Source organism: Coloeus monedula (assembly GCF_965178545.1).
Source record: "Coloeus monedula genome assembly, chromosome: 2".
Classification (NCBI taxonomy): Eukaryota; Metazoa; Chordata; class Aves; order Passeriformes; family Corvidae; genus Coloeus; species Coloeus monedula.
The window spans coordinates 97746836-97773588 of NC_138782.1; the positions used below are offsets into that span (position 1 = coordinate 97746836).

At 35.6% G+C, this 26753-nt stretch overlaps 1 protein-coding gene across 1 annotated transcript in view; it reads left to right on the plus strand.

Annotated features, from left to right (window-relative positions):
- The window catches only part of CSMD1 (CUB and Sushi multiple domains 1), a gene marked incomplete at both ends in the record, with an annotated part of 1098128 nt that overhangs the window by 832328 nt on the left and 239047 nt on the right, over window positions 1–26753 (plus strand). The window contains 5 exons of the mRNA XM_082276664.1: window positions 3674–3856; window positions 5820–6146; window positions 7852–8046; window positions 13106–13244; window positions 18792–18979. Coding sequence (XP_082132790.1) covers window positions 3674–3856; window positions 5820–6146; window positions 7852–8046; window positions 13106–13244; window positions 18792–18979 — 1032 coding nt within the window. The remainder of the gene's footprint in view (window positions 1–3673; window positions 3857–5819; window positions 6147–7851; window positions 8047–13105; window positions 13245–18791; window positions 18980–26753) is intronic.

Consider the following 26753-nt stretch of genomic DNA (forward strand, 5'->3'; position numbering starts at 1 on the left):
AACCATTAATTTTGCCTTCTCTGTCTTCCCTAAGTTTTGGGATGTAAATATATGTAATGGAAACGTAGCTTTTGATTAAAGTGGGTCACAGAATCATTTAAGATCATTAATCCATCCATTAATCCAGCATTGCCAAGTCCACCACTAAATGATGTCGCTCACTGCCACATCTACATATTTTTTAAATATTCAGCCACTTCCCTGAGCAGCCTGGTCCAATGCTTGACAACTCTTTCTGTGAAGACCTTAGAGTATCTTCCAGTACCTAAAGGGAGCCTTCAAGAGAGCTGCAGAGGAATTTTTTTCAACAGCATCTAGTGATAGGACAAGGGGGTGTGGCTTTAAGCTGAAGAACTTTATATTTCCTCTTTTAGGAAGAAATTCTTTAGTGTGAGGGTGATGAGGCACTGGAACAGGTTGCCCGGAGAAGTTGTGGATACCTCATCCCTGGGAGTATTCAAGGCCAGGCCAGAGTTGAGGAACATGGGCCTAGTGGAAGGTATTCCTGTCCATGACAAAGGGGTTAGAACTAAAAGACCTTTAAGGCCCCTTCAAACCCAAATTCTGTGATCCTATGATAATTATATGAATTACAGTGAGTGTTTTCTGTCAGCCTGAATAACTTTTGACTAGAGTAGATTCCTGTTAGGGATACATATAGTATTCAGTTAAAGGTTTGTGATGATATAGATTCCTAGACCTGGATGGAATTTTTCAATCTTTTTATTGTCAAAATGCAAATAAGACATCCTCAGAAGTGTTTTATAAATCTGTCATGTTTGCTGGATTGTTTTTACATTGAACAAACAAGCACAGACCCTGAAGGTTTAAATAGAAATAGAGTTAATACAATTAGTTTTGACATTTTTTATGAGTTATTTGGCTTTTCAATATAATTTGATTCAAAAATTCCTTCTATTGTGTTTGAGAGAACCTGAAATTTATCATTAAATTGTTTTTTTATGAGACAGATTTTATTAAAACTTTATTTTTCCAAAGAATAAAGTATTTTTAAAAATGTTTGATCTGAAATTAGTGTTTATATTTTTAATATGTATAATTATTTTGTGCATGCAAATAAGATATTTACAAATCCAAATTATATATCACCCCAAGAAAACTGGGCGTTCTTGGATGAAGGGTGATATATTAAGCATAACAAAGTATTTGATTTGTCTCCTAAGTTTACATCGCATTCTTGCCTTCCTCACTAAGAGCTTGGATCTGAAAGCATACCGTACTAGTTTCCTGGGAAAAAAAAAAAAAAAAAAAAAAAAAGAAACCACCAGAAACCTTAACTCATGGTAATTTCTGTTAAAAAGTTTTAGTTCACTGATCCATAGCCCTTTCCCATGGCTTGGATGCATAGCCTGAGAGTTAAAAAGTATCGTGATCTGTCTTCTATTTCAGTAAATTTATTACTTTGACATATTTTTTTACTTCCTCTGTAGACTATGGAAAGAAACACCTGTTGCTGTCTTTTAAGGGATAAATCTTAAGCAATGCTTTTGCAAATCCCTGCAGAGAGTTTGGCTTCTGATGCTCCTGCCTAAGACAGAATTGCCCTGATTTTTGAGACAGAAAAGGTTTTTTGACAAAGAGTATGTAACACATAAACATTTGGCAAAGAGTTTATGATCATTCTCACATGCTGGATTAGATATAGCTCTGCTGTCAGTGAGGGAGATGAACTTCTAAAATGTGATTAAAATCTATATTCTGATTTTCTGTAGCTCCCCATATTTTCATGTAGTATGTAAAGATGTGCATAGCTGAAAACACCCAGGTTTTCAGTGCTATTCTGTGAAAGTAGGAACAGGCAAGTGAAGCTACATTAAAGCATTCATATATGTAATTTTAAATCCTTATTTATAAATATTATTCATAAAATTGTTCCCCCAATATTTTATTGTGTTTATGTACGGGACATTTTGGAAAATGGGTTTTAATTTATACATTCTAACTTTCTGTTAAGACAAATTATTTAAATAAAATAATAATGGGTGCAGGAGACACAGCATCACCAGCAGGTCGAGTAACCTGTTATGTGAAATATGTGCCATACTTTATCTGCATCCTGTATCTTAAAATTTCTGTTGGAGTTGGTGTGTCAAGTGTTGCAACCACTGGACTCTGCCTAGCAGGCTGCTGCTCCCTAAGAGCTCAGCGAGGGTTTCCTAGGGCCATGAGATCGATCGCATCCCGGAGTCCATTTCAGACAGCCCCGCGATCTGGCTCCGGCAGCCAGCAGCGTTACAACACAGTGGATGGTAAAGAAGGTAGAGAAGGGTCTCTCATGAGGGTTTGAGATGGCTTTAATCACATCTTGTCCTCACGATGTTCAGAGGTAGAGAGACAACGTGGTCTGGGTGCGGGGTGGTTTTGTCAGGGGCCCAGGGGCGGTCCCTGGGTGGGGTTGGGGTACAGGAGCAAATAGGGAGAAACCGAGGGAGTGGCCAGGGCTAGGGAGGGAACAGGGGGAACATGTGAAATAGGAAAAGTAATGGATTAACAGATCCCCACAGTCAAGGTATACACTTCTGCCAGGGTTTAACATTATTAGATTTAACAATACTTGACAGCAAACATTTCCAATGATGTTAAATTATGTTAATATGTAATACTATTCAGTGAGTCAAATTTTCTTGTTATCTTGAATGTTTCTGATTTCATACCTTGGACTGAACTGTAAAATATTTAAATACCAATAACTTTATCTCTACTTTAATTTAAATCAAATTTACATGATTTCATTGCATATGCAGCAACACAGTTTACAGAATCAGAAGTGCTTTGTTGTTATTTTTTCTGATCAAAGGCAAGTTAATTTTAAAAAATTACTTTCAGTTTAATGGCAAAGAAATAGAGCCTTCATTTTCTGATGGGCAGCCATCTGTATAGTATTTTGTAAGATGATTCTACCACAGGCAATTGATATTTACATTCTCTTTCCTGACACTTATAGTATTCATAAATTTCATAAGAATTGAATTTTTTATAGCCTTATCTTGTTTATGTAGATTCGAGATCTTAAAATTAATTAAGAAACAGAGGTTCTAGAGAATATCTTGAAGAATAATTCAAAATGTTAATTTATTTTTGGCATAACTGAATGCAGCTGGGAAAAATGTGGCTCTAATTTGAAGTATGAGATTAAGAAATAATTCCTCAGTTTTGTTTTTATTATACTTTAGTTATTTTAAACTGAAATCCATTGACTCTATCAGTAAATTATATACTTTTAATCATATTGTTAATAGACTTATAAATGGAATTGCAGATGTGAGAGTTAAAAGATTCTTTAGTACGAGTACTTCATTGCCAGAAAAATGATCTACACACCTGTCTCCATGGGTAGGATGGAGACTGTGGCTTTATAATTTTGCCTTCAAATAGGCTGTAATTCAGTGCAGTTGTGCTGTTAAACGTAAGTATTTTGTTATTTTCAGCAGTGCAGCAATGCAGGTATTGAAGCTATTAGCTTGTGAAAGGACTTTAGATCCTAAGTCATCTTTGAGGCAGTTTTACAGCATTTACCTCTAGTTCATTTTCAGCTGTAAATATTAGTTTAATGTATAATGCCAAATATTTTGAAAGTACTTCTGATACTGACATATAAATTGATTGCAAATATATTTTCCTTATTACTGCATTTGAATTTTTCTGTATTCAGAAATAGAGAAAGGAGGTTGTGGAGACCCTGGAATTCCATCATATGGGAAAAGGACTGGCAGCAGTTTTCTGCATGGAGACACACTTACCTTTGAATGTCAAGCAGCTTTTGAACTGGTGGGAGAGAGAACGATTACATGTCAACAGAATAACCAGTGGTCTGGCAACAAACCCAGCTGTGTTTGTAAGAATTATTATATTTTTTTCTGTATTATTTACCTGACCTTAACCTCTCACATTTCTTAACATCTGTGACTAACCAACAGGAAAATACTTCAATACTTCATACTTTTTCAGTCATGGTTTGGTTTTTTTTTTCAATTGACTCAGTAGCTCATTTGTGGGGAACACCACGCAGGCCTGTTTTTAGAATGTTCTTTCCCCTCCTTTTATATTTAATTACACCACTTAACACTCTTAATGTAAATGTGTGTTGAATTAGACTCTAAATGAGCAATTCCTAATAGCAGATAAGTGTTCAAAAGGACTCTGTGGCACATACACATTTCATTCTGGCAGTGCAAAACAGCCTGCAAAGCAACATAAGAAAAGATTGGGATTTCGGGGGTTTTTTTTAATGGTGATATACCACAAAGGTGTGAAAATTAATATAAAAAAGTTAAGAATATCAACTACTGGAAAAGGTTAGGTAAGGTTATTAGCTGTGATTTTTGTTTTTTTAAAAAAATACATTTGTTGTTAAAAGAGGGTTGTTGGTTGGGGTTTTTTGGTTTTTTTTTTGGGGGGAAGGTTAGTTGGTTTTTTGGGGATTTTTTTGTTTGTTTTTTGTTTTGTTTTGGTTTTTTTGTTGTTGTTGTTGTGGGTTTTTTATTTTTTTTTATTTTGTTTTGTTTGTTTGCTTGTGTCAGTTTATTTATTTATTTATTGGGGTTTTATTTGGGTTGGGTTTCTTGCTTTTCTTTTTTTTCCTTTCTGATAAAATAGAGCAAATCTTTCAAGTACACAGGTGTATTAGGCACTTCAGTTTTCCAGATCATGTTAAATTTCCCTATAAAGAATCTTACAATTCAGTACTGGATTTGATAACCATAACAATCATTGTGAGGTGTCCTGTTCTATTTGGGCATGTATGTATTTGGAAGCTGTGTTCGTACAGGACTTAACAAGCTGAGCAAGATTGCTGTGCACCAGAACAATTCTCAATATGCCTTGCAATGCTGAAATGTGTCTAAGCATGTAAAGCCTAGGCACAGAGACAGTTCAGCTGCAATGCCCTCTGAAGACAGAAGTTGTGTTTCTTCATGGTGCTGTATTGCATTGGGTTGCTGCATCAGTTTTTGTTAACAATGTAGAATATTTTACTGTGCTCCAGTGTTATATCTGCACATGCCCTGTGAAAGAGCATGGAATCTGTAACATCTATTTACATACAGTGAGTTCAGTCTGACACATTTGAAGAGCTAAATAATGGTTATCCTTTGTGTTGACTAATATGCAGTGAGTCTTCCTCTTTCTGAATATACTGTACTTCTGACTACACTACCAATCACAAGGTCATGACTCTGAAACCAGTAAGGCAATGTCTTGATGAAAATTGGCTCAAAAGAGTCAAAAAGGATGATAGCTATGAATCATTTTTGGTTTTGCTCTATGCCATCAAAGGGAAACTAGGGTAAAATAAGTTCAGACTATATACACTTAAGATTTTTTGTTTCAGTGACATCTGAATTTCTTCTGTTATTTACATCAGTATGAACTTTGTATACTACAGAAAAAACTGGCACTTGTGCTTGATTTTTTTTTTTTTTTGATTGTTAAATACAGTTTAATGCATATTTGGAAAAATATCATTTCAATTTGGAGGTCGCATTTTCATTTTAGAACAAACCTGCCAATTTTTGCAAATTCTGATGCATCAAGCATTACTTTTGCTTTCATTGGTATTCACTACATCCTAATCTCTTGCGGGCCCTGCTGCAGTCACTTGGATTCACTTGGGAAAAAGAAAATGTGTTATATTGGAGAAATGTTCTGAAAGCGTTAAATGTTTTCTGCTTGCATGTGTGGTAGTTTTGACATCCAGGCTTCAAAAGCACCCTTTGCCGCAAGAATAAAAAAAAATAAAAGACAAGCATTTATAAAGTTTGTGGATAGTATTTTGAGAATCTTATTGTTCTTTCCTTTAGTTTCATGTTTCTTCAACTTCACCACACCATCCGGAATTATTCTTTCTCCAAATTATCCTGAGGAATATGGGAACAATATGAACTGTGTTTGGTTAATTATCTCAGAGCCAGGAAGCAGAATCCATCTGATTTTCAACGACTTTGATGTAGAACCTCAATTTGACTACCTTACAGTCAAAGATGATGGGATTTCAGATTTACCACCTCTTGGCACATTTTCTGGCAATGAGGTCCCTTCTCAATTGGCTAGTAGTGGGCACATAGTAAGACTTGAATTTCAGTCAGATCACTCTACCACTGGAAGAGGATTTAATATCACTTACACAAGTAAGAATTTCTTTTTTTATTTTATGCCTAGTTTTATGCTTTCTTCATAATAACTAAAATAAAAAACATATTTATGTTTCTAACACAGAAGTAAATTGTCCTGCTTGTATAATTGCATCATTTTTCCTTGTATTCATTAGCTTACCTGAATCCCTATCATTTATTTATTTTAATTGTGATAGTGCTGAGGAATTCCCTTCATTATTTATCTTTTTTGTCAATATTGCATTAATGCAGAGCACGTAACTGAAGTCCAGAGCATTCAGATCAAATTATCCAGTGCAGGTAATTTAATATACTTCTCAATGGAACCATCAGGAATAAGTTCATAAAGGTATTAATCTTAGTTCCCGAATATTGAGATGTTAATCTAAAAGGCATAAAAGTATAAAAAATTAACTAAGATATCAATGCAAATAAATAGTTCTGGGAACCTGCTTTGCTTTTGTATGTGTTTTTCTAGTTGAATGGTGTGAAATCTAAGAATACAGACCCTTAAGAATAGAGATCTCTTTTCTGCATTACACATAATATTTACACTGTGGTTTTTCTAGTGTCTAGAACACAGCTGAACTGATGCAGAAGTCTTCCCTGTAAGAGTACACTAATTTAAAATCATTCTTCTATCTGACTACTGTCCCTTTAGGAATTTTAAGGATGCACTCCCTTTGAGAAGGCAAATCTCAAATGTATGAAATTTAGTTGCAACTGGGAAACCAGTTCAAAAGTTGTTAAATGTGGACCTAGAGGCCATATGCATATACAGAGCTACTGAGAAAATAAGTCTCTCCTGTTTGGGCAACCAGGCTAAGAAATATCTGGCTACAGATGGCCCTCTGTTTTGTTTATATAAAAATGTTTTACTAAACAGTACTCTCAATAGAAGACTCTGGTAACAGCATTGTCATGTAGAAAACATTATTACCTTTGCTGTAGATTGCTAACTCTTCATAAAGTTTTAAGAGTCATTCAAAGACGCTACTTGAAGAAATTATCTTCTAAGGTTATGGAAGTTAATTGACAATAAAGATGTCTTTGAGACCTTTTTGTACTATTTCTATGTTGTGTCAATTAAAACAATAGTGTTTGTGGCTAAGGTGTTTTCTTGCATTATTTAGAATGATTCCCCACATAAAGCTGGAATTCATTGATTTCAATCTTTTTCAAGTTTTAGATGCCTAAATTGGTCTTTTGCTTTTATAGGAAGGGATAATTTTTGTCCTTTGAAAAATGGCAGGAAATAAAAAGGGGAGGCCATTTCCTCTTGTTTTATCACTTGGTAACTGTGAGAAGAGACCAATACCCACTTTGCTACAACCTCCTCTCAAGAAAGCCTCCCTTTCTTCGGGTTAAACAACCCCAATACCCTTGTGCTAGAGGCAAAACAGATGGCTTTTGACCAGAGGAAACTTCAGGCAAATGGTTCTTGAGTATCTAAGCCACACATAGCTAAAAAACCTCTGAATTACAGCTATGTTGGATGTGTGTGAATGTCATTGGATTTGAAGCTGACTTTTTATTGAGAAATATTCTATACTTTGAATTATATACTACTATGTAATATGCGTTATATATTATAGTGTTACAACTGAAATATTATTCTCCTCCTTCTCCAAAGAAAAAGACACAAAGTTTAAAGGGGTGATTGTTATTATTGCTATTGTTGTTGGTTTTATTACTAGTGTTATTACTATGTTTTTGTCAGCCTTTGGTCAGAATGAGTGCCACGATCCAGGCATTCCTATAAATGGGAGGCGCTTTGGAGACAGATTCCTTCTGGGAAGTTCTGTTTCCTTTCACTGTGATGATGGCTTCGTGAAGACTCAAGGCTCTGAATCCATAACCTGTATTATGCAAGATGGAAATGTAGTATGGAGCTCCACTGTCCCACGTTGTGAAGGTAAGGGCACAGTCTTTACTTTGCATCTAAAGTTTGAATAATGACACTACTTAAATTTGGCTTAGTTTTTATATTTTGCACATAAATAAGACTTCTTTGCCTGAAGTTATTCATTCATCTTAACACTCTTCCAGTCAAATGAGAGCCCAGTAATAGAAACAGGATACCCTGCTTTTATATTCTTGGAATAAATTAACATTCTAAAAACCTGATTGCTATTGTTTCCAAGTTCTGATTGTCACCATCATTACTTGGTTGTGAATTATAACTGCTATAATAGTTTTGGCTGTAGCACACTGAAGAACATAATTATCTACCTCAAACAAAGTAACTAAAGCTTCTATTTAAAAGTCTTTTTTGAAAATTTACCCCTTTAACTTTCTCAAAAGGAAAGTATGCCTGAATTTCTGTGTGTAACATTATAACCTGCAGTACACTTATTACTGAGAAATATAGTGAAAACCAGAGCTATGTTTAATATACATGATATTCCAAACAAATTCCAAACTTATTTGCTTGTTCTTTCCTTGGTGAATAAACAGACTAAGATGATCTCTACTTAGGTTTAAATCTCTCTTTAGAATGAAACACAGTAAGAAGAATTCCTTGATGCTTAACAGGGATGGGTCCTAAAGGCAAGGCAGATGAGTACATTTAATAAATGATTAACATATATTTTTTAAAAATAATTTTCAAAATTTTTAACTTTTATTAAACAATAGATACATAGACTCCAAATTAAAAGATTTTTTTTGGGGGGGTGGGGAGAAACTAATCCAAACCTTCTAATTGGTATAAATCTCACATTTCCAATAATTTCAGTGTCATTGCAATTACTTAAGGATCTGGATCATATCACTTTCATGTTTTTTTTTTTTTATTTGGGCAATTTGAGAACTCAGTTCTCATAAGACTGTGCATTTCAGAAAATTTAGAAATACTGAAGACTCCCCTCCCATGTCTGCAGTCTGTTAGAAGAAGTGTATGTGAACCTAGATGTTGTACTACCAAGATGTCTTATCCTGATTAAAGCACATTACACAGTGGAACAGGGTTTTTCTTTTGTTCTTAGACCAAACCCAGCCCACTCCAAAGCAGGGAGTAAGGTGGTTTTTTTCATCAGAAGATTTTATTCTCATTTTGAAACTCTAGATACGATTGTTAAAGTATTCAATTTAATCTTTGTGTAATTTTATTTTTGCAAACACATAGGTAAAGGACCCAAGATTAGCACTTTGAAGGAAAAAAAGAGAGATAAAAAATTAATTTCTGAAATTACTTTTTCAGAAAATACATAGGTACCACTCAGCCTTTCTTTGAACCTTGTAGAATGTTTACTCAGTTTTTATTGAGGAAAGGATTAAACTAAGAGACTGATTTGAGGGTTGTTTTTTTTTTTTTTTCTCTTTGTTTCTTTTATAGAAGGAAGTAGTTGCATTCAGGGTATGTTCTTTTCTGATGCGGATTCTCTTGATAGTTGAAGGAGTTTCTGGACTTGGATTATAGTATGGACTAAGCATCCTAAGCATGATTTAGTTTGCTTCTAGTTTTTTACCGCAGGCCTGGGCCCTAGGGTATATCACCATGTCCCGCAGCCATAGGGAGGAGGAGGAGAGAAGATCCAGCAGGCAGGAATTGTGCAGCAAGATTGATTTATTTAATTATTTTACAAACTCTTTTATAGACTTTTTTCTTCATAGTCTAATTGGATAAAGGACCAGCCACCCTTTGGGGGTGATTGGCCAAAATCCTAAAACATCCATTGTCAAAATATTTTTCTACTATACCATAAACAAGACTTTTCAAGGTTGCAGGTGGCTTGGTTGCTTACATGCCCTGCGACCTCTTCTGTGAGAGAGAAAAGTCTCTCATGGGCTTAGAAAATAGCAAGAAAATCCTTGCTAGCAGCATTTTTGTATCTACACTAGTTGTCTGAGATTTCTGAACAACTGTTACTTTTTTGTTGTTGCTCTTCTCTGTGTCTTTGTATACATAACACTCTATAAGCAGCACCTGAAATACTTGAAGTAAATGATGTACATGAAGTGTTATAGTTAGTTGAGGATCACCAGTCTTATGATTGTTCTTGTTTATAATATGACGAAATTTAATTTTAAAAAATACTATGGAATAAATTTATTTCTTCATTAACTACATTATACACATTTAAGGTAAATGCCATTTTACTGGCCTTTCATTTTGCTTCAAAGAAAATTTGGTGTGTTTCAGGATTTGTGGGTTGCTTTTATTTCCCACTCAAATCTGGAAAAAATTCCTAGAGACAAGGGCTAGTCATAAGTGAAATCAAAAAACCTCTCCGATTAGTTTTTTTGTGTTGTTAAAAGCACTGAAACAAAACTAGACATATTAATTTACAACTCACAAGTTCACGTTGCCATCCGTTTCTATATGGCATAATGGTTTTTTTTTGTCACTGCTTAGAGAAATAGAAGAAAACTAGCAAGATTTCCTGCACTGAAATATGGAATTTTCTGATAATGATACCATTGACTTCTTCTATGAGGACAATACAAAGGATACTAAGATAAAATTACCTGACCTTGAAAGTGTTCCTGTTAAACTGTGCCATAGCCTTTAGTAAAGCATAACATCCCAAAGCCCTGTGCTCTGACAGCTTAAATTTTTAAGGGACTCATGTTTTCCTAAATTTGTTCTGTCATTTCTGCTGTTGTTTAATCCTGCTCCAAAGTCCTTTGGTTTTCCTGCGAAAAATGCTCCCTGTCTAGCCCTCTTATTTTCATAGCCCTCTTGCAATACATTCTTTTTAACTTTTTATGGAGGAGGATCAGGTCAGAGAACATTTAAACAAATTTGACATACAGGAATGGACCTGATTGGATGCAGCCAAGAATTCTGAAGAAGCCATCCAATGACATTGCAAGCTCATTCAATATCTTGGGAAGCTGATTTAAACCAGGGAAATCGCTGAGGACAGGAAGAAATCAAATTCCAATCTTGAAGAATGGAAAGAGGGAAGATCTGAAGAGCTACAGGTCTCATCTCTATCACTGGGAAAGGTGATGCAACAATATTCCTTGAAACCATTTCCGAACCATATTCTGTAGTTTAAACTCAGCTGGAATTTAAGCCCCATGCAGCTGGCTCCCTTCCCCTCCACTCCCACCTGTGAGAGGAAGACGAAAGGCAGATATTCTGAGTTAAGAACAATTTACTGAAAAAAGTAATGAGATAAGACAGAACAACAATATTAATAACAAAAGTATTCAAGAGAGGGTGATTCATATACAAAAAAGTGCTCACCGACTCCCTGACTGACCAACCAACCGAATCAGGCTCCTGGTGTGCGTGGCCACGGAGACAAAGACAAAATGCCCCCCCAGAGCCTCCCACTCATGTTTTTCCTCCACCCGATGTCACACTCGCTTCTTGGAAGTGAAGTCCCTGAACTTTGACCCTGGAGATGGTGTGAGTGGTACAGAATAACAGCCCAGGTGTGCCCACACAGCTCCAAATTCTGCCCCCTCAGGGCTACTGCGAGAAAAGCAACTCTGTCCAAGACAAAAGTAGGACAGAATGAAGAAAACTACGGTGACTGGGACTAATCAACACAGATTTATGAAGAGGAAATCATGCCTGACCAACCTAATTGCCTTCTGTGTTGAGATGAGCTGTCTGATGGATCAAGGGAGAGTAATGTATATTCAGTTTTAGTAATGCGTTTGGCACTGTGTCATGCAAAATTCTCAATGACAAATTGATGAAGTAGGGACTAGAGAAGTGAACAGTGAAATGGACTGAAAACTGACTGATCTATTTGGCTCATAGAATTGTAGTCAGTGTCACAAGGTCCAACTGGAGGTTAATTCATAGTGGTGTAGCCCAGGGCTCAATCCCCTATCCAATACTGTTTAAAATCTTCAGTAGTGAACTGAATGCTGAGGCAGAGTGTACTCTGTACAAGTCTGCAGATGATGTAAAACTGGGGGGAGTGGCTGGTGTACCAGATGTTTGTGCTGCTGTTCACAGGGACCTTGGAAGAGAGGCAGGAGAACTGGGCTGAGAATAAATGACACATCTTTCCCATCTATTCAGCATTGATGAGGCTATGTCGGGAGCACTGTGTGCACTCCTGGGATCCATAGTATAAGAAAAATGTGGACGTACTGCAGTGAGTCCAGTGAAGGGTCACAAGGATGATTAAGGACTTGGAGCATCTGTCATACAGGAAGAGGTTGAAAGAAATGTGCTTGTCTCGACTGGAGAAGGAAAGGCTCAGGACTCAAGAGAGATCTTGTCTATATATATAGATAACTAATGGGATGGTTTAAAGAAGGTGGACCTAGACTCTCCTCAGTGGTGTAAAATCACCAGACAAGAGGCAGTGAACAGAATATGTGGAAACAGAAATAATGTTTAAACAGAAATACATGGATTTCTGTTTAAACATAAGAAAAAACTTGCACTGTGAGAGTGATCAAACATTGAAACAGATTGCCCAGAAAGTCTGGGGAGTGTCTGACTTTGGAGAGAAGGCATGATCCTGACTGGACATGGTTCTGTGCCGTCTGTTGTATTGAGCAGGAAATAGACTAGATGGTTTCCAGACATCTCTTACAACTTAAATCGTTTTATGATTCAACAGACTATTTACAACTGCCAGTTTCACTGAGCTCAGTGATTACTCAAAAAGGTGGCACAGTACAACAGTAATAATTACTTGGAACAATTTGTCTGATATTTCCATGTAAATATGGAATCATACTGGATCTAAATGTGATGAGACAGTATAATTTTTTAACAAGATACTGTGCTTTTCAACGGAAGGAAGCCTGGCAGACCCAAGTGCCATGCTCTCTGTGTTAAAATATATACAGAGTAGTAAGTCTAGATAAGATACATTGCAGGCCTTATGAGTCTGAAGAAAACAAAGTGCTCATAACACTGTGTTAAGCTATTAAAACTATATTAAACTTATTTTTCCATGCATTTTAATTTGATTTTTTGCAATTTCTTTGACTATGTAATATATTAGAAATACTGGGTATATTATAAGTATATATGGGTTTTTTTCTTCCAGCACCATGTGGTGGACATTTGACAGCATCAAATGGTGTTATCTTGCCACCAGGGTGGCCAGGATACTACAAGGACTCACTTAATTGTGAATGGGTGATTGAAGCAAGACCAGGACATTCCATTAAGATCACTTTTGACAGGTGAGAATCATAAAGTCAAACAAGAAGTAAGGTCTGAACATAAATATTTTTTTATTATTGAAGAATAAATATATTCTTTAAGAAACCAAACCACAAACATGGGCTTCATTACAGTACTCACAACACTACTCCTTCAAGTAGGCAATTAAAGTTTTCTAATGTATTTACATTGTCTTTATTATAAGACTGGAGAGGCTGGAGAGGAGCCCTGTGGAAAGAGATCTGGGAAACTGGGTTAATGGCATGTTGAATATGAGTCAAAACTGTGCCCTGGAAGCTGAAAAGACAACCATCTTCTGGGGTGTATCAAACACAGCAAAGCTAGCTGGTCAAGGGAGGTGACTGTCCTGCTCTGCAGTTCTCTGCTGTGGCATTACCTTGAGTACTGCATGCAGTTTTGGGTGTGTTATTGTAAGAAAAATACCAAACTATTAGAGTGTGTGGAGAGGATGACCAAAATGGTGAGAGGTCTCAAGGACAAGACTTAAAGAGAAGTGGCTGAGGTCACTTGGTTAATTAATCTTGGAGAAGGCTCAGGGGTGACCTCTCGACAGTCTGCAGTTTAGGGGGGCAGTGGAGTGGGAGGTGCTGATCTCCTCTCTCTGGTGACCAGCAGTAGGACAAGAGGAAATGAAATTACGCTGTGTCAGGGGAAGTTAAGTTTGAGCATTAAGGAAAGGTCCTTCACTGAGAGGGTGGTCAGTCATTGGAACAAACTCACAAGGGAAATGGTGATGGCACACAGCCTGTCAGTGTTCAATGAGTGTCCTCCAGACACTCTTAGCCATATAGTTTTGTTTTAGGTAGTCCTGTGAGAAGAAAGGTTTACTCAGATACAGGTGGGAATGCCCAAGTACCTCCCCTGGGATGGGGAGTTTCACACTGGATGATGTGGATAATAATGTGGATTACAGGACACTTCCAGTGTCTTTGAGAACTTCTAAGACAATATAGCTGCCTATCAGGTCAGTGCAGTTGAGCCATACGGCCCATCAGCAGAGATTAACACCCTCGGGCTGTATGTGAATGCCCCGTATATCCCAGACAGGGGAGTTATCACAGCTCAGTTCGCTGAGTATGGACACCCGCCTCACAGGGTTTGTCTCTTTCATTGTCTCCCTCAAGACTCATCTGTAGCCTGAGGTGGTGGGTCTGCACCTGGGTGGTTACTTTGCACATCAGCAGCTTGCCCCCCGAAAGTTTGATCTTCTAGTATCACTTGTGGATACATTCTGTTTCCCAGACCTGGGGTGATTGGACAAGAGTACCCCCTTTATCTTACCTCAAGTTCTCATCACAGTCTAAATTCCAGTTAGTAGACATATTTGGGGAGGCGTGGGCTTTGGTGGTTGCAGATGAACAGCTGCTTCTTTGCAGTTTGCTGTAGCAGGCAAAAGTCCTCCAATGATTTTAACAATGTTTAAGCCAATAACCATTTTAGCCTCTCACATCTGGGTCTTCAAAATGCACATCTTGTATCTTGCATTTCACGCTGCAAAGAGCTATTGAAAGACTAAGAATCATTTTAATACAATGGACATTACATGGATAAAAACTAACAGTTGATAAGTCTCACAGTGAAATTTTGGGTTTTCTATAGAGATCTCTATTATGTTCAAAACTGTTCAGCATATACAAAAATTATCTTAAAATGGAGCAAATTAGACTAATAATACTAAGCTCTCCAGGATATTTAAAACAAGGTATGACTGATGATTTGCTGAAGATTCTCACAAGACTGGCTCTATGGGCAACCACATTGCAGGTAGATTAAATAAATGCAAATTGAATCATATATATATAAAAAAAATACTATCTTGCCAGATAAAACAACATATTTTGAACTTACACTGGTCAATGAGCTGCTAAAATTCTGGTAACTGTCAAGAGATCAGAATGAAAACTAACACATAAATAGAAGATTCTTGTAAACATGATTCGGGGCACAATATGTAATGTAGGGGAGAATATTAAAATAGGTTGTATATTGTTTACCATATCCTTTGCTAGTCCTGATTTGTATTGTTATTATAAAGACATTAAGATTGGCAACAAAGGAGATAATGACAAATAGCAAAGAAAAACGGGAACTGTTTATAAACAGTTTTTATGAAATTATCATGTTACTTCTTACCACAACTAAAAGTTCTTTGCTTCCATTGTATTTGGCAGGAAGTTCCAGAATTTTAAGATGCTGACTATTTTCTCATTAAAGACTTTATAGTATTTATAAGTTTATATTTATTTGCAAGCTTTTTTGTTTGTTTGTTTTTGTTTAATTAATGATCAGAAGCCTGAGGTTCAGGGATGTCTTCCTAAATGGAAATAGCAGTATTAGTTATAAGATGGAGCATTTTAATTTTATGAAAGGAAATGCATTGCCTGAAGTTGCAGATGTTTGAATGCCCATGACCTTAACAGTGTGATGACAATATTTCTGAGAAAATTAATGACAAACATAGGCTTCTGTGACATGTCGTCAAATTAAGAACATAATTTGCTTAAGTTTAGACAGATGCACACTCATATTCCATTGACAGAATTCTAGAGTTTTGTGTACAATTTGAACTGCAATGAAATTAAACAATAACTTGGAGTTTACTTTCCAGAGTCCTTAGAAACTTTCCAGAAGTAGCAGCAAATGACTACGTGACCCTATGATTATTGTACATTTTGCATTTCAGATTGTGCCTAATGCCTGGAAGGGTAACAGAAAAGTAAAATCTAATTGATTCAAGCCATGAGGAAAGGGGTAGAAGACTTGAAGACCTTTGGTACTTTGAATATTGATAAAAAATCATTTGATAATTTATACAACTAATGTCTTTATCTGAAACCTTCTTAACTGTATGAAGAATAGTATAACATAAAAATTATCTATGTACATTTGGAGGACATCCTACCTTATACTAATATGAGTAAGCTAATAAGCATTAAAATAAACTAAAAACCCAAAAAGTAACCCTTAATTAGGGTTTCTTTCAATAGTGTTGAAGAGCATCCAATAACAAATTGTCTTATCACTTTAGGGAAAATGCAAAGACTGAAAATAAAACCAAACAACAAGCCCAACCCAATTCGAAAAACAACTCACTCTCTTAAACCCTCAAAACCAGACAAGTGAATTATAAAGTCACATCTGAGTTTGGCAGGAGCAGGAACCTACTGGGAATAAAGATCATTGTCACAGTAGCAATTGCTGTAAGAGTTATTTTCTGTTTTCTGTCTGCAGCAAGGGTTTGCCATCCATTGTTGTCATACTGCCCTGCTAAGAAAACTGCAGTTGCTGCCTGAGAGCACTTTATTCCTAATTAGTTTCCCTCACAAACATAGCTGTCAAAATAATTGAACTATTCAATTATTGATCTTGAGTCTATTCATTATGAGTACAAATAAAGTATTTAAAACAGCCTAGCAGTATCTGTCTGTTTTCATCATTCTGCTACAGGATAAATCAATGTATGATCTCTGAAATTAGGGAAGGGTACTGAAAAACTGTCAAGTACTTTAGTGATGCTCTCTGTAACTGTCTATTTTGGTAAATTAAATAGAATCAGTGAGCCCTTCCAGACACAAAACCTCATGTGTTTATGCAGCTAAATTGTTGAAATAGGCTCCAACATGCTTCTTGAGTTTGTCAACCAGCATTCTCCCAAATAATTATCAAACATGGCCAGGAGTTAGTGTGGGCAAGCAACCATTCATAATAGGAAATTTGAATAGTATCTCCTTCTTTTAGAAGCTAAAAGATGTATTTAATAATAGGGATGTAGGCCATTTCATGCTAGCTATTTCACTGCCAGAAATGGGCCTTGAAAAGGCTTAATGTATTAGCAAACCTGCAAGCCCTGTATTCCACTGTCAGAGTGAATAGACAGCAGTAAAAGCTATCATCTGGATTTTATCCAGCATGTCTGAATAAAGTAGGTAGTACCATAAATCTAGAGTTTTCTGTGTGAAGAGGAAGGAATGATATGAAGTGCCTAAGTCAGTTTCCCAGCAGTCATTAGTTCCGATAGGAAAGCAAAAATTTCTGACTTCTGACTGTGCTTTTGTTTTCAGAGAACCATGAGAGAAGAACTAGAAAGAATACTAAATACTTGCTAAAACTGAACTCGTTCTTACCCATATTGATGTGTCTGTGAAGTTGTTTTTACAAGACCAATGCTATTTGTTCTGTAAAATGTAGTGGCCTGGGTGGGAGCTTGGTCATTCTGTCATCCTCGCCTGACAAAGTATAAAGTTTATTTACACTTTGAAGGAATGTCAAATATATTTCCACTTTCTTGAGTGCTTAATATTTTGCAGTTTTCATTAATTGCAAGAATGCCATTTCTTATCTCTAGACCCACTAAATGTGTCCCATATTGGCAAGACAGCTAAGGGCACTCACTTTGAAAAAAGTGTTGTATTGCGTAGGGATTTCTGTTGCTCTGAACTAATAAGCCTTATGGGAATAGAAGAGAAAAATCTCAGAACATATGCACTTCTGAAAGATGAAAATAAGAATATTGAATTTGCATGCAAATATATTTAGACCGGTATAGATATCTGTGTAATAGCACAAACTTCATTGATAGGAAAATTTATGTGTGCATGGTTTAGATGCTACAGCATATCAGAATCTGGTATAACCACAAACTATCTTGAAAAGCATCTGATGTAAAAAGTGACAGTTCAAGTTCATCTAGAGAAAGAGCAGATTTGTGCTGTTTGATTTAAAAACTAGTAGTAGATGACTGCACGTGTAGACATCCATTATGAACTGGAGAAATGTGATATGGGTTAGTGATTGACAGACACATTGACTCAGGTGTTGATTTTAAAGTTATTTTTTCTTCTAAATCAACCCTCATTAGTCTCCTTGCTTTCCATTCTTGTCTATATTACATGGGTTTTTTTGACACATTAAAGTAATCTAAGAAGTCATGCTTATTATAACTGTAACAAATTTCAAAATGAGAGCTTGATTTAAATCTAGTGGATTTTTACTGCTTTATTTCATACAACAAAAATGATTACATAAAAGTAAAGTAACAAGCTATGTTAGAATAAAATCTTTGGATAAAAAAAATGAACAGTTGACTGTCTATAAAACAACTTTTGCCAAATAGAAAATATCAAATAATGAAATTATTGGGATGAAATAATTAAATGTTATTGAAGATATTCCTAGGGTCTCCACCTATTTTTTAATCTGAGGGCAAAAAATTTCTTGGATCTTCATAATGCAATTTTGTTTGAGACAATTTGCATTTTTGGACCCAGATTTAGAAAAACAAAATGTTTTTCTAAAGGCCAGTCATATGGCTGATCTGAAGTATTCTGAATCCCTTACAAATTTATACTATACCACAAAACAAGGCGAGGAAAACTATTCATGAAACCTTCTTTAATTGTTATTCTCAGTAACAGATTGATGGATCTATGGATATGTAATATTTTAATGTGTGGTATTCTTGATCACTTACAAGTGGGTTGCATTTCTTACAGTTAAAGAAAACACCATCCATCTATCTATCAGCTGACCTGCATATTCCTTTTCAGATTCCAAACTGAAGTTAATTATGATACTTTGGAAGTCAGAGATGGGCCAGCAAATTCATCACCATTAATTGGAGAATATCATGGAACACAAGCACCCCAGTTCCTTATCAGTACTGGAAATTATATGTATCTGCTGTTCACTACAGACAACAGTCGTTCCAGTGTTGGTTTCCTAATTCACTATGAGAGTAAGTCTGGTATTTCTTGAATATATTTTTACTTAATCTTGAAAAAAGCCATTCAGTTAGAAAATGAGCAAACAAATGGGAACAAATAAAATTCAGTAGCTATATTTGTGTAACAACTAATTATGTTTACTCTATGCTGTAGTGACAGATAATTCTGGAACTATTCATTTTGGAAATTTTTTCTTCATGAATTCTTCTTTGTTATTCAGTTATTCCATACTGTGTTATTCTTCTGTGTTATTCCATACTTATTGACCTAGTTGTTTAATCAAATGCAAAGTAATTTTAGAAACTTTCCCTAGTGGGTAAAGATATATTTTTCTTTTTTGGTTGCTTTGGATGTCCCCTACCCTCTCTCTCACTTTCACTTTCTCTCATTTTCTCTTTCTCTGGTTTTAATGTGTTTTGCAGGGATGAACATACTTGGACACCTTATCTATAATTGTTCCAAAATGCAAATAAATTAATAATAATATCCCCGTATGAACTACAGAATCATCATAATAGCATTTTCTTTTAAATTAAATGCATAAAATGACGTATATTAAATGGTATGAAGTCACACTGGTCTTTATATGATAGTACAGCCATTCACTTAATTATTTACTGAAGAGAGCTTGTGTGTTTACTGTGGTTGTGCCAACCTAATAACATCACTTTTATCTGTTGTTCTTATTTGGAAACTAATCTGATTGCTGTAAATGTGCTGTAATATTGAATCTGGAATAGTGTCCAGACATATTTTATAGCCACATCAAAACATGGAAATTCTGCATAGTTTCTTTTAACTTCGGCTTAGGTATGGTGGTAATGGCTGAACAGATAATAGTACGATAAACTTCAAGGCTACTAAATCATGTAAAGACAACAGTATATAGGTTTCTGCATGAGTTACCTGCAGATGCTGATTTTCCCTGTTTTTATTGGGTCTAAATGTTGCTGTTATGTTTCACAAGATAGTCCTTAAATATTTATAATTTTGTATTTTATTTTAAGCCATCTTAGGTAGATATCTTTTTTTATGTTGAAAATTAAACCAATTAGTAATGAAATATCTGGCCTACACATTCTTAAAGAGGAAGGTCTAATTATGAAATTATTTAGAAGAGTATTCATATATTCACTTTTTACCTCTATTGAAAAATTTAATATCTGACACATGGGACACTAGTATTTCAGTGCTGTTGCTCTAGGTAGTCTGATAAAATGTCAAAGTTAGAATTCGTAAGTACACTTTAAAGCTTAAAGTTGGGTTGGATCTTGAGCAAGTAAAGATGACAGAAAGCTAGTAAATGATCTCCATCCTCTTTTACATATAGTTCCCCTGCACAGAATATTAAAAAAATACCCTATTGTATAAAAAGCTAATATGTTTATAATTTTTAAAGTCATAGCAATGCTAAAAAATTTTGTCTCACAGCATCTTTTAGAGCAGATTGACTCCCTGAATGAAGCACTTTTCCAGTATAAACAATATTTTAAAGGGTAGCTGGTGTAAATTTTTGCTTAGACATGAATGAGAAGATCATAGAATAACAGAATCATCAAGGTTGGAAGAGACCTTCAAGATCATCTAGTCCAATCCAGCACCACCATAATCACCCCTAAACCATATCCCCAAGTGTTTCTTCCAGATGCCTCTTGAACCCTTCCAGACAGTGACTCCTTCTCCTTCCTGGGCAACTTACTGCAATGCCTAAACACTCTTGTGATGATTTTTTTTTATTTTTTCTGATAGCTAATCTGAACCTTCCCTGGTGTAACTTAAGGCCATTTCCTCTTGTTCTTTCATTTGAGACATGGCAGAGGAGACTGACCCCCATCTCACTACAACCTTCTTTCAGGAAGTTGTAGAGGTTAAAGAGGTCTCTTCTGAGCCTCCTCTCCTCCAGACTAAACAATCCCAGCTGCCTCAGCCTCTCATCACAGGACATACCTAGATCCTTCACCAGCTTCATTGTCTTTCTCTGGACTCATTCAAGCACCACAATATCTTTTTTTGAAGTGAGTGGCCCAAAACTGAACGCAGTATTTAAGATGTGGCCTCACTAATGTCGAGTGCAGAGGAACAATCACTTCCCCTTTCCTGCTGGCCACACTATTGCTGATACAGGCCAGGATGCTATTGGCCTTCTTGGCCACTTGGGCTCACTGCTGACTCATTCTGAACTGCTGGGGTCAGGTGCTGTTGACCAGCACCCTCAGGTCCTTTTCTGCTGGGCAGCTTTCCAGCCACTCTGCCCCCAGCCTGTAGCTCTGCATGTGGTTGTTGTGACCCAACTGCAGGACCCAGCACTTGGCCTTGTCGACCCTCATACAATTGGCCTTGGTCCATCAATCCAGCCTGTCCAGATCCCTTTGCAGAGCCTTCCTACACTCCAGCAGTTCAACACTGCCAACCACCTTGCTGAGGTTGCACTCGATTCCCTTGTCTAGGTCAGTGATAAACTAAACTGGACTGGCCCCAATACTGAGTCCTGGAGAACACCACTAGTGACTGGCTGCCAGCTGGATTTAACTTCATTCACCACCACTCTCTGGGTCCAGCCATCCTGTCAGGTTTTTACCCAGCAAAGATTGCACATATCCAAACCATGAGCAGTCAGTTTCTCCAGAAGAATGCTGTGGAAAATAGTTTTGAAGACAATTCCTGTCCTGAATGTCCAAACTGTAAAAAAAAGTTGTACAGAGAAAGCTTGCTAAACACTTCACACCTATGTCAGTGCATCTGCTCAACAAGACTTCTTAAGTTAATCACAGCCTCACTGTTCATATTGTCTTTTTCCTCACACTAGATTTCTCACAGAACTAAAATTTTCTGTGGGCAGCTTTGTGTGAATGTGCTGAAGCATTTCTGTGATCCTTTACTCTGTATTGATAATTGTGTACGTAGCAGAGGAAAGGTCATCACAATAACTAGTAACATGGGGGTACTAAGTAGATAAAGCCAGTGTTTTCAGAGCCAAACCAGGTCAAAAGACCCAATGGAAGCATTGAGTAATCTGCCTGGAACACAGGAGACTAAAATTATATTTTGATTGACCTTGGAGGCTTAACTATAGAAGTTGCTAATTTTAAAGATACCACTACAGAATTTCTATTTGTTTTACATTTCTTACATTTGTAAAATACAAGGTAGTCAATTTCATGTTCTAACAAAATTTCTGAATGTTTTCCTGAATATTTTCTGTGGAAGTTCAAATACCCATCTTATTTGGAAGTATCTTAAAAATCTTCCAGTTATGGTCATAACTTTGATGATAAATTAAATCACTGTACTGTGAAGCAGAAGGATCTTAATCCTGTTTAAAATAAAAGGTTCAATATAAGCTAAACTGAGTTGAATCTGAGATGGCAGTAATATTCTATTAAGCTAAAATATGCCTGTAATATAGCTTTAATAAATATGTAAACCATTAAAGGTACTGTGAAGGATGTTAAGTTAATTTCTTAATTCCCCTCCTTAAATTTCTGTCATTCAGCCTTCTGATGACACTTCAAACATAGCTAATGCAAGACAGTGTAGATTAAGTCTTATCCATCTAAGCAAAAAAATTAAATACCTAAAATAATTCTTAAGTAAAACTCCTGATAAAATATTTCTCTTTCGTTAAAAATAATTAATCTATGTTCTTTTGGCAAGCGTGCTTCATGTCTCACATATCCCTGATCACTCAACTTCCCCAGTTATGTGTTTTGGGTAGGGTTTGTTTAGTTAGTTGGGTGGCTGGTTTTTTGTTTGCTTGTATTTGTGGGGGGGTTTTGGTTCCTTGTTCGGTGAAGTAGGTTGTTCAATCTTAGTCTTTTTCTTAAATGAAAACAGATAGAAATGCTTTACAAGCAGATTGCTTCCATGTAAATTGTTCCTTTGTTTATTACCGTATATTTGAAATTTTTCTTTCCTTAAATAAGAGAACATGACAATTTGCAAACCAAATTGATCAATTATTTCTTAAACCCAAGTGCTTTACTTAAAAGTCTGTGCTTTTTATGGACTAATATTTCCTTCTATCCTAAAATTTATCTGAAAAATAGATCATATTTTAGTCATGCATTGAGACAGTCATATTACACTCTACATCAGTATGTATTTGATAAACACTGCAATTCTCTTACACAGGGAAATTGTTTTAACATCAAAGATTACCCATCTTAGTCAAAACTTTCCTTATTGAGGCCATTGAAAAAAATCTACAAAATTAGTATTGCAATTTTTCTTAAATGAAAAGTTGTCAATAATAAGAAAATAGAGGTAATCCTTCATTCACATTGTATAAAATTAGGTAGTTGTTTAGATTAGGTTTCAGAGAAGAACTTTTTAGGCTCAGAAACATGCAATCGTCAGGGATGTGACATAGTCTTAAATTCAATCAGACAGCCCACAATCAATCTTAGCCATAATAATATAACATCAAATTCTTCCTTACATTTTCATTTGAGGAAAAAATAATCCTTTGAATAGTCTGGATGTGAGGAAAAGATTCACAAAATTTTCTGTGGCAGGATACAGTCAATGGAAAAAGATTTGAAATATTGAGGAAGGTTTTTTGTTTCAGCAGTCCATTTTACTATGACTAAGAAGAATCAATACAGAGGCTAAATAGGAAAGGCAGTTTTTGTGAAAGTGACCATAAAATAATAGAGTTTATGATTCATAAGAAATTAAAGAATGAAGCAACATGGTGGTTAAATTAAGGGTTATCAAAAATCTAAATTTCACCAAATTTGGCAGATTGGTAGGTGAATGTCCTTGAGTCCTTACAAATGAATTCTGAAAGTCATTTATGAAAGAGATTGTATTAAAAGCCCAACAGAAAAGTATTGTCTGTTTTTCGGTGGGTTGGTTTTGTTTGTTTGCGTGTTTGTTTGGTTTTGGTTTTGTTTTTTGGGGTTTTTGTTGTTGTTTTTGTTTTGTTCTGCAAGGGTTTTTTAAAATTTTTTATTTAATTTTTGAATTTTTGAGAAAGATTTCTGTAGCTATTTAAAATTCACTTTAATGATGTAACTCGAGAGTTAATGTAGATATTGGATATATTCAAACATTGCTATAGGTAGCAATCAAATAATAACACAGATCTCTTAGGATAAATACAAAAATCTAAAGTACATATTTAGTTCCAAGAACAAGAGACAGAAAGACAGTAACAAAAATACTTATAAATATATTCAGATAAGGGAAAAAATAAAAATTGCTCAATAAAAGTTTGACCAAACATCAGCTGTCACAGGGAAGACTAAATGTTTTCCTCCTGTTTTGCAACTTTAGCAGAAAAGCTTAATTTTTGCCATATACTTAAGATAGTTAAGTGAACATTTTCAAGGTAATAGTACAGCATATGGAGAGAGGGTACTGCGCAATATTGAAACAATGAAACATATTTTATTCATCAGGGGCTGTTGAAATTCCCTGTGCTATACTCAGAGGCAAAGCAGAAGGACCATTCCACTGAAAATTATGTCTGAAAATTCAAAACTGTAAGGAAGTTTAAAAAAAATCAGGTCACGCACTTTTCCAAGCAAGGACGGGGAAAAAAAAACAAACCAGAAGATATTCAGACCAGAAGGATCAAGGACATTAGTTTTATCTTCACTCTTGAAATATACTAGTTTTATGCTGATAAACAAAATGATAAGAAATGAATGATTTGTATTTGATAAAAACATATTATGTCAAACCACTTTAAATTCTTTCTTTACAGATTAACTGCTTTTGTAGATTTGGGAATGAAAAGGGGAGGAAACAGTTCTGTGCTGACATTCATAAAGCTTTTAGAACTCTTTCAGAGAAAATATAAAAATTGAGTGTAGATGAACTTATTACTGTACAATAAGGTGCAGTAGGCACAGGAAAAAGTTGCTCAGAAAGTCTGTGGAATCTTCATCCTTGGAGATAGGAAAAACACTTCCAGAAATGGATCCACCTGTGCAACCAGCTTTAGGTGACTCTGCTTGAGCAGGGGGCTTGGATTACATGACCCCCAGAGGTTCCTTCCACCCTAAATTGTTACATGATTTCTGTGATGCTGTGAAAAAATATTCTAATAATGATTTTGGTGACAATATAAGAACAGTTACAATTTCTGAGGATGATTCCAACCTACAATTATAGCAAGCACTATGACTGAGAAGGTTACAATTCAAAACAAGCTAGATGAACTGAGGAAAGAGCCTGAAAAAACCCAATTAGATTTCATAAAGAAACATGCTAAGCCTAAATGGGGAAGGAGAAATGACATGCACAAATACAAAATAGAGATACAATAGAAAAAGACTTGGGTGTCACATAGAATTTATATAATCTAGAGAAAAATGTAGGAGTATTGCAAAAAGTTGAATCTTCTAGACATCGTATTTAACCATCAAAAAAACCAAAAGGCAATTTCAGAAAATACCTTTTTTTTTTTTTTTCTTAACGGGACTGTTTTATCTAGGACTTGTTCAAAAATTATTTAACTTCAATTGATGACCAGGGAGACTATTGTGTCCAGTTTGTAACACAGTTTAAAAAGAGTCGGAGGCTGCTAACATGGAAAGTATGACACGTAAGGAGTAATTGAAAGGTTTGTATTTCTTTAGAAAGAGTATGACTTGGCAGGCAGGGGGTAAAGCATGATAATGGTGTCATGGTCCTAGTAGCTAATAATTGCAGCTTGTACTAGAGTCTACTGCCTATGCTCCTTCTCAATCAACTCTTTACAATAATTTTCCAACCAAATTTATTACTGTTGGGCCAGAATTTCTCACACCTTTTTGTAGTCAGGACTCTCAGTATTGCCCATTATTTAATTTATCTTAGGTTATCTCCTATTAAGAAAAAGAATCAAATCTTCATGCAAAGAGGCAAAGAAAAATTATTTCTTTTCAGCTGTGTTCATGGTTGCTGAAACGTACATACTGAATATTTTTCCCTGGGAATGAAACTCTGTTGCCTGAGCTGAGTTTATTTATATAACACTACTACTTCAGTCCGGAAGTTGGAAGCTGATATTTGCTATAGCTTTTGGTCTTCTTGCAAAAACGTGAAACAATTGAGTCAGTGTAATTTAGAATTATCATTTCAAAAAGAAACTGATGAGTTTACCTGTTATGCATGACTCATAATGCCAAAGCAGCTGATGTGTTCAGGCAAGGGTGGTAGGCTGCCGTAAGAGGAAGGAATTTTAAGAGCGCTGCTGTGGACCTCCATCTAACTAATTTCCACTAACATATTTCAAAATATGAAGTATGATTTGTCTGAAAGAAACCTAATATATATCAAAGTTAAAATTTTATATAGATGAAATTACTAAAGGCACTTACAGTGCAGAATACTATAGACTTAAGTGGGTTCTTTGAGACTATATTAAGCAATTTTATCCAGACGAAGGGAATCTAAAAATGCACAGTGTTAGCTAACACGGTACATTTGCATTAAGAAATTGCAGTCAAGTCAAGAGAAACTTACTCATCTAGAATTTAAGTATGTCAGGGTCACCTCATGAAAACTAGATCATAAGCTTTCAAATCTGAATTCTAAATGAGATATAAGAAGAGCCGGAGGGTACAGGGAATATTTCTCTGTGAAAGTAAGAGTCATTATTTATGATATTTTTATTTGTAGTCCTGCTTCCAACTCTCATGTCTATAGTTCTAAACCCTTCGCTTTATGCTCTGATAATTCAATTTATTCCCTAGTTTTGAACTCCTCCTACTTTGTTCCTAAGGCTGTATGGTAGTCCTGGGTAAATAGGGCAGGGTAGAAGCAGTAAAATGAGAGTACAACTTCCACAGGTAT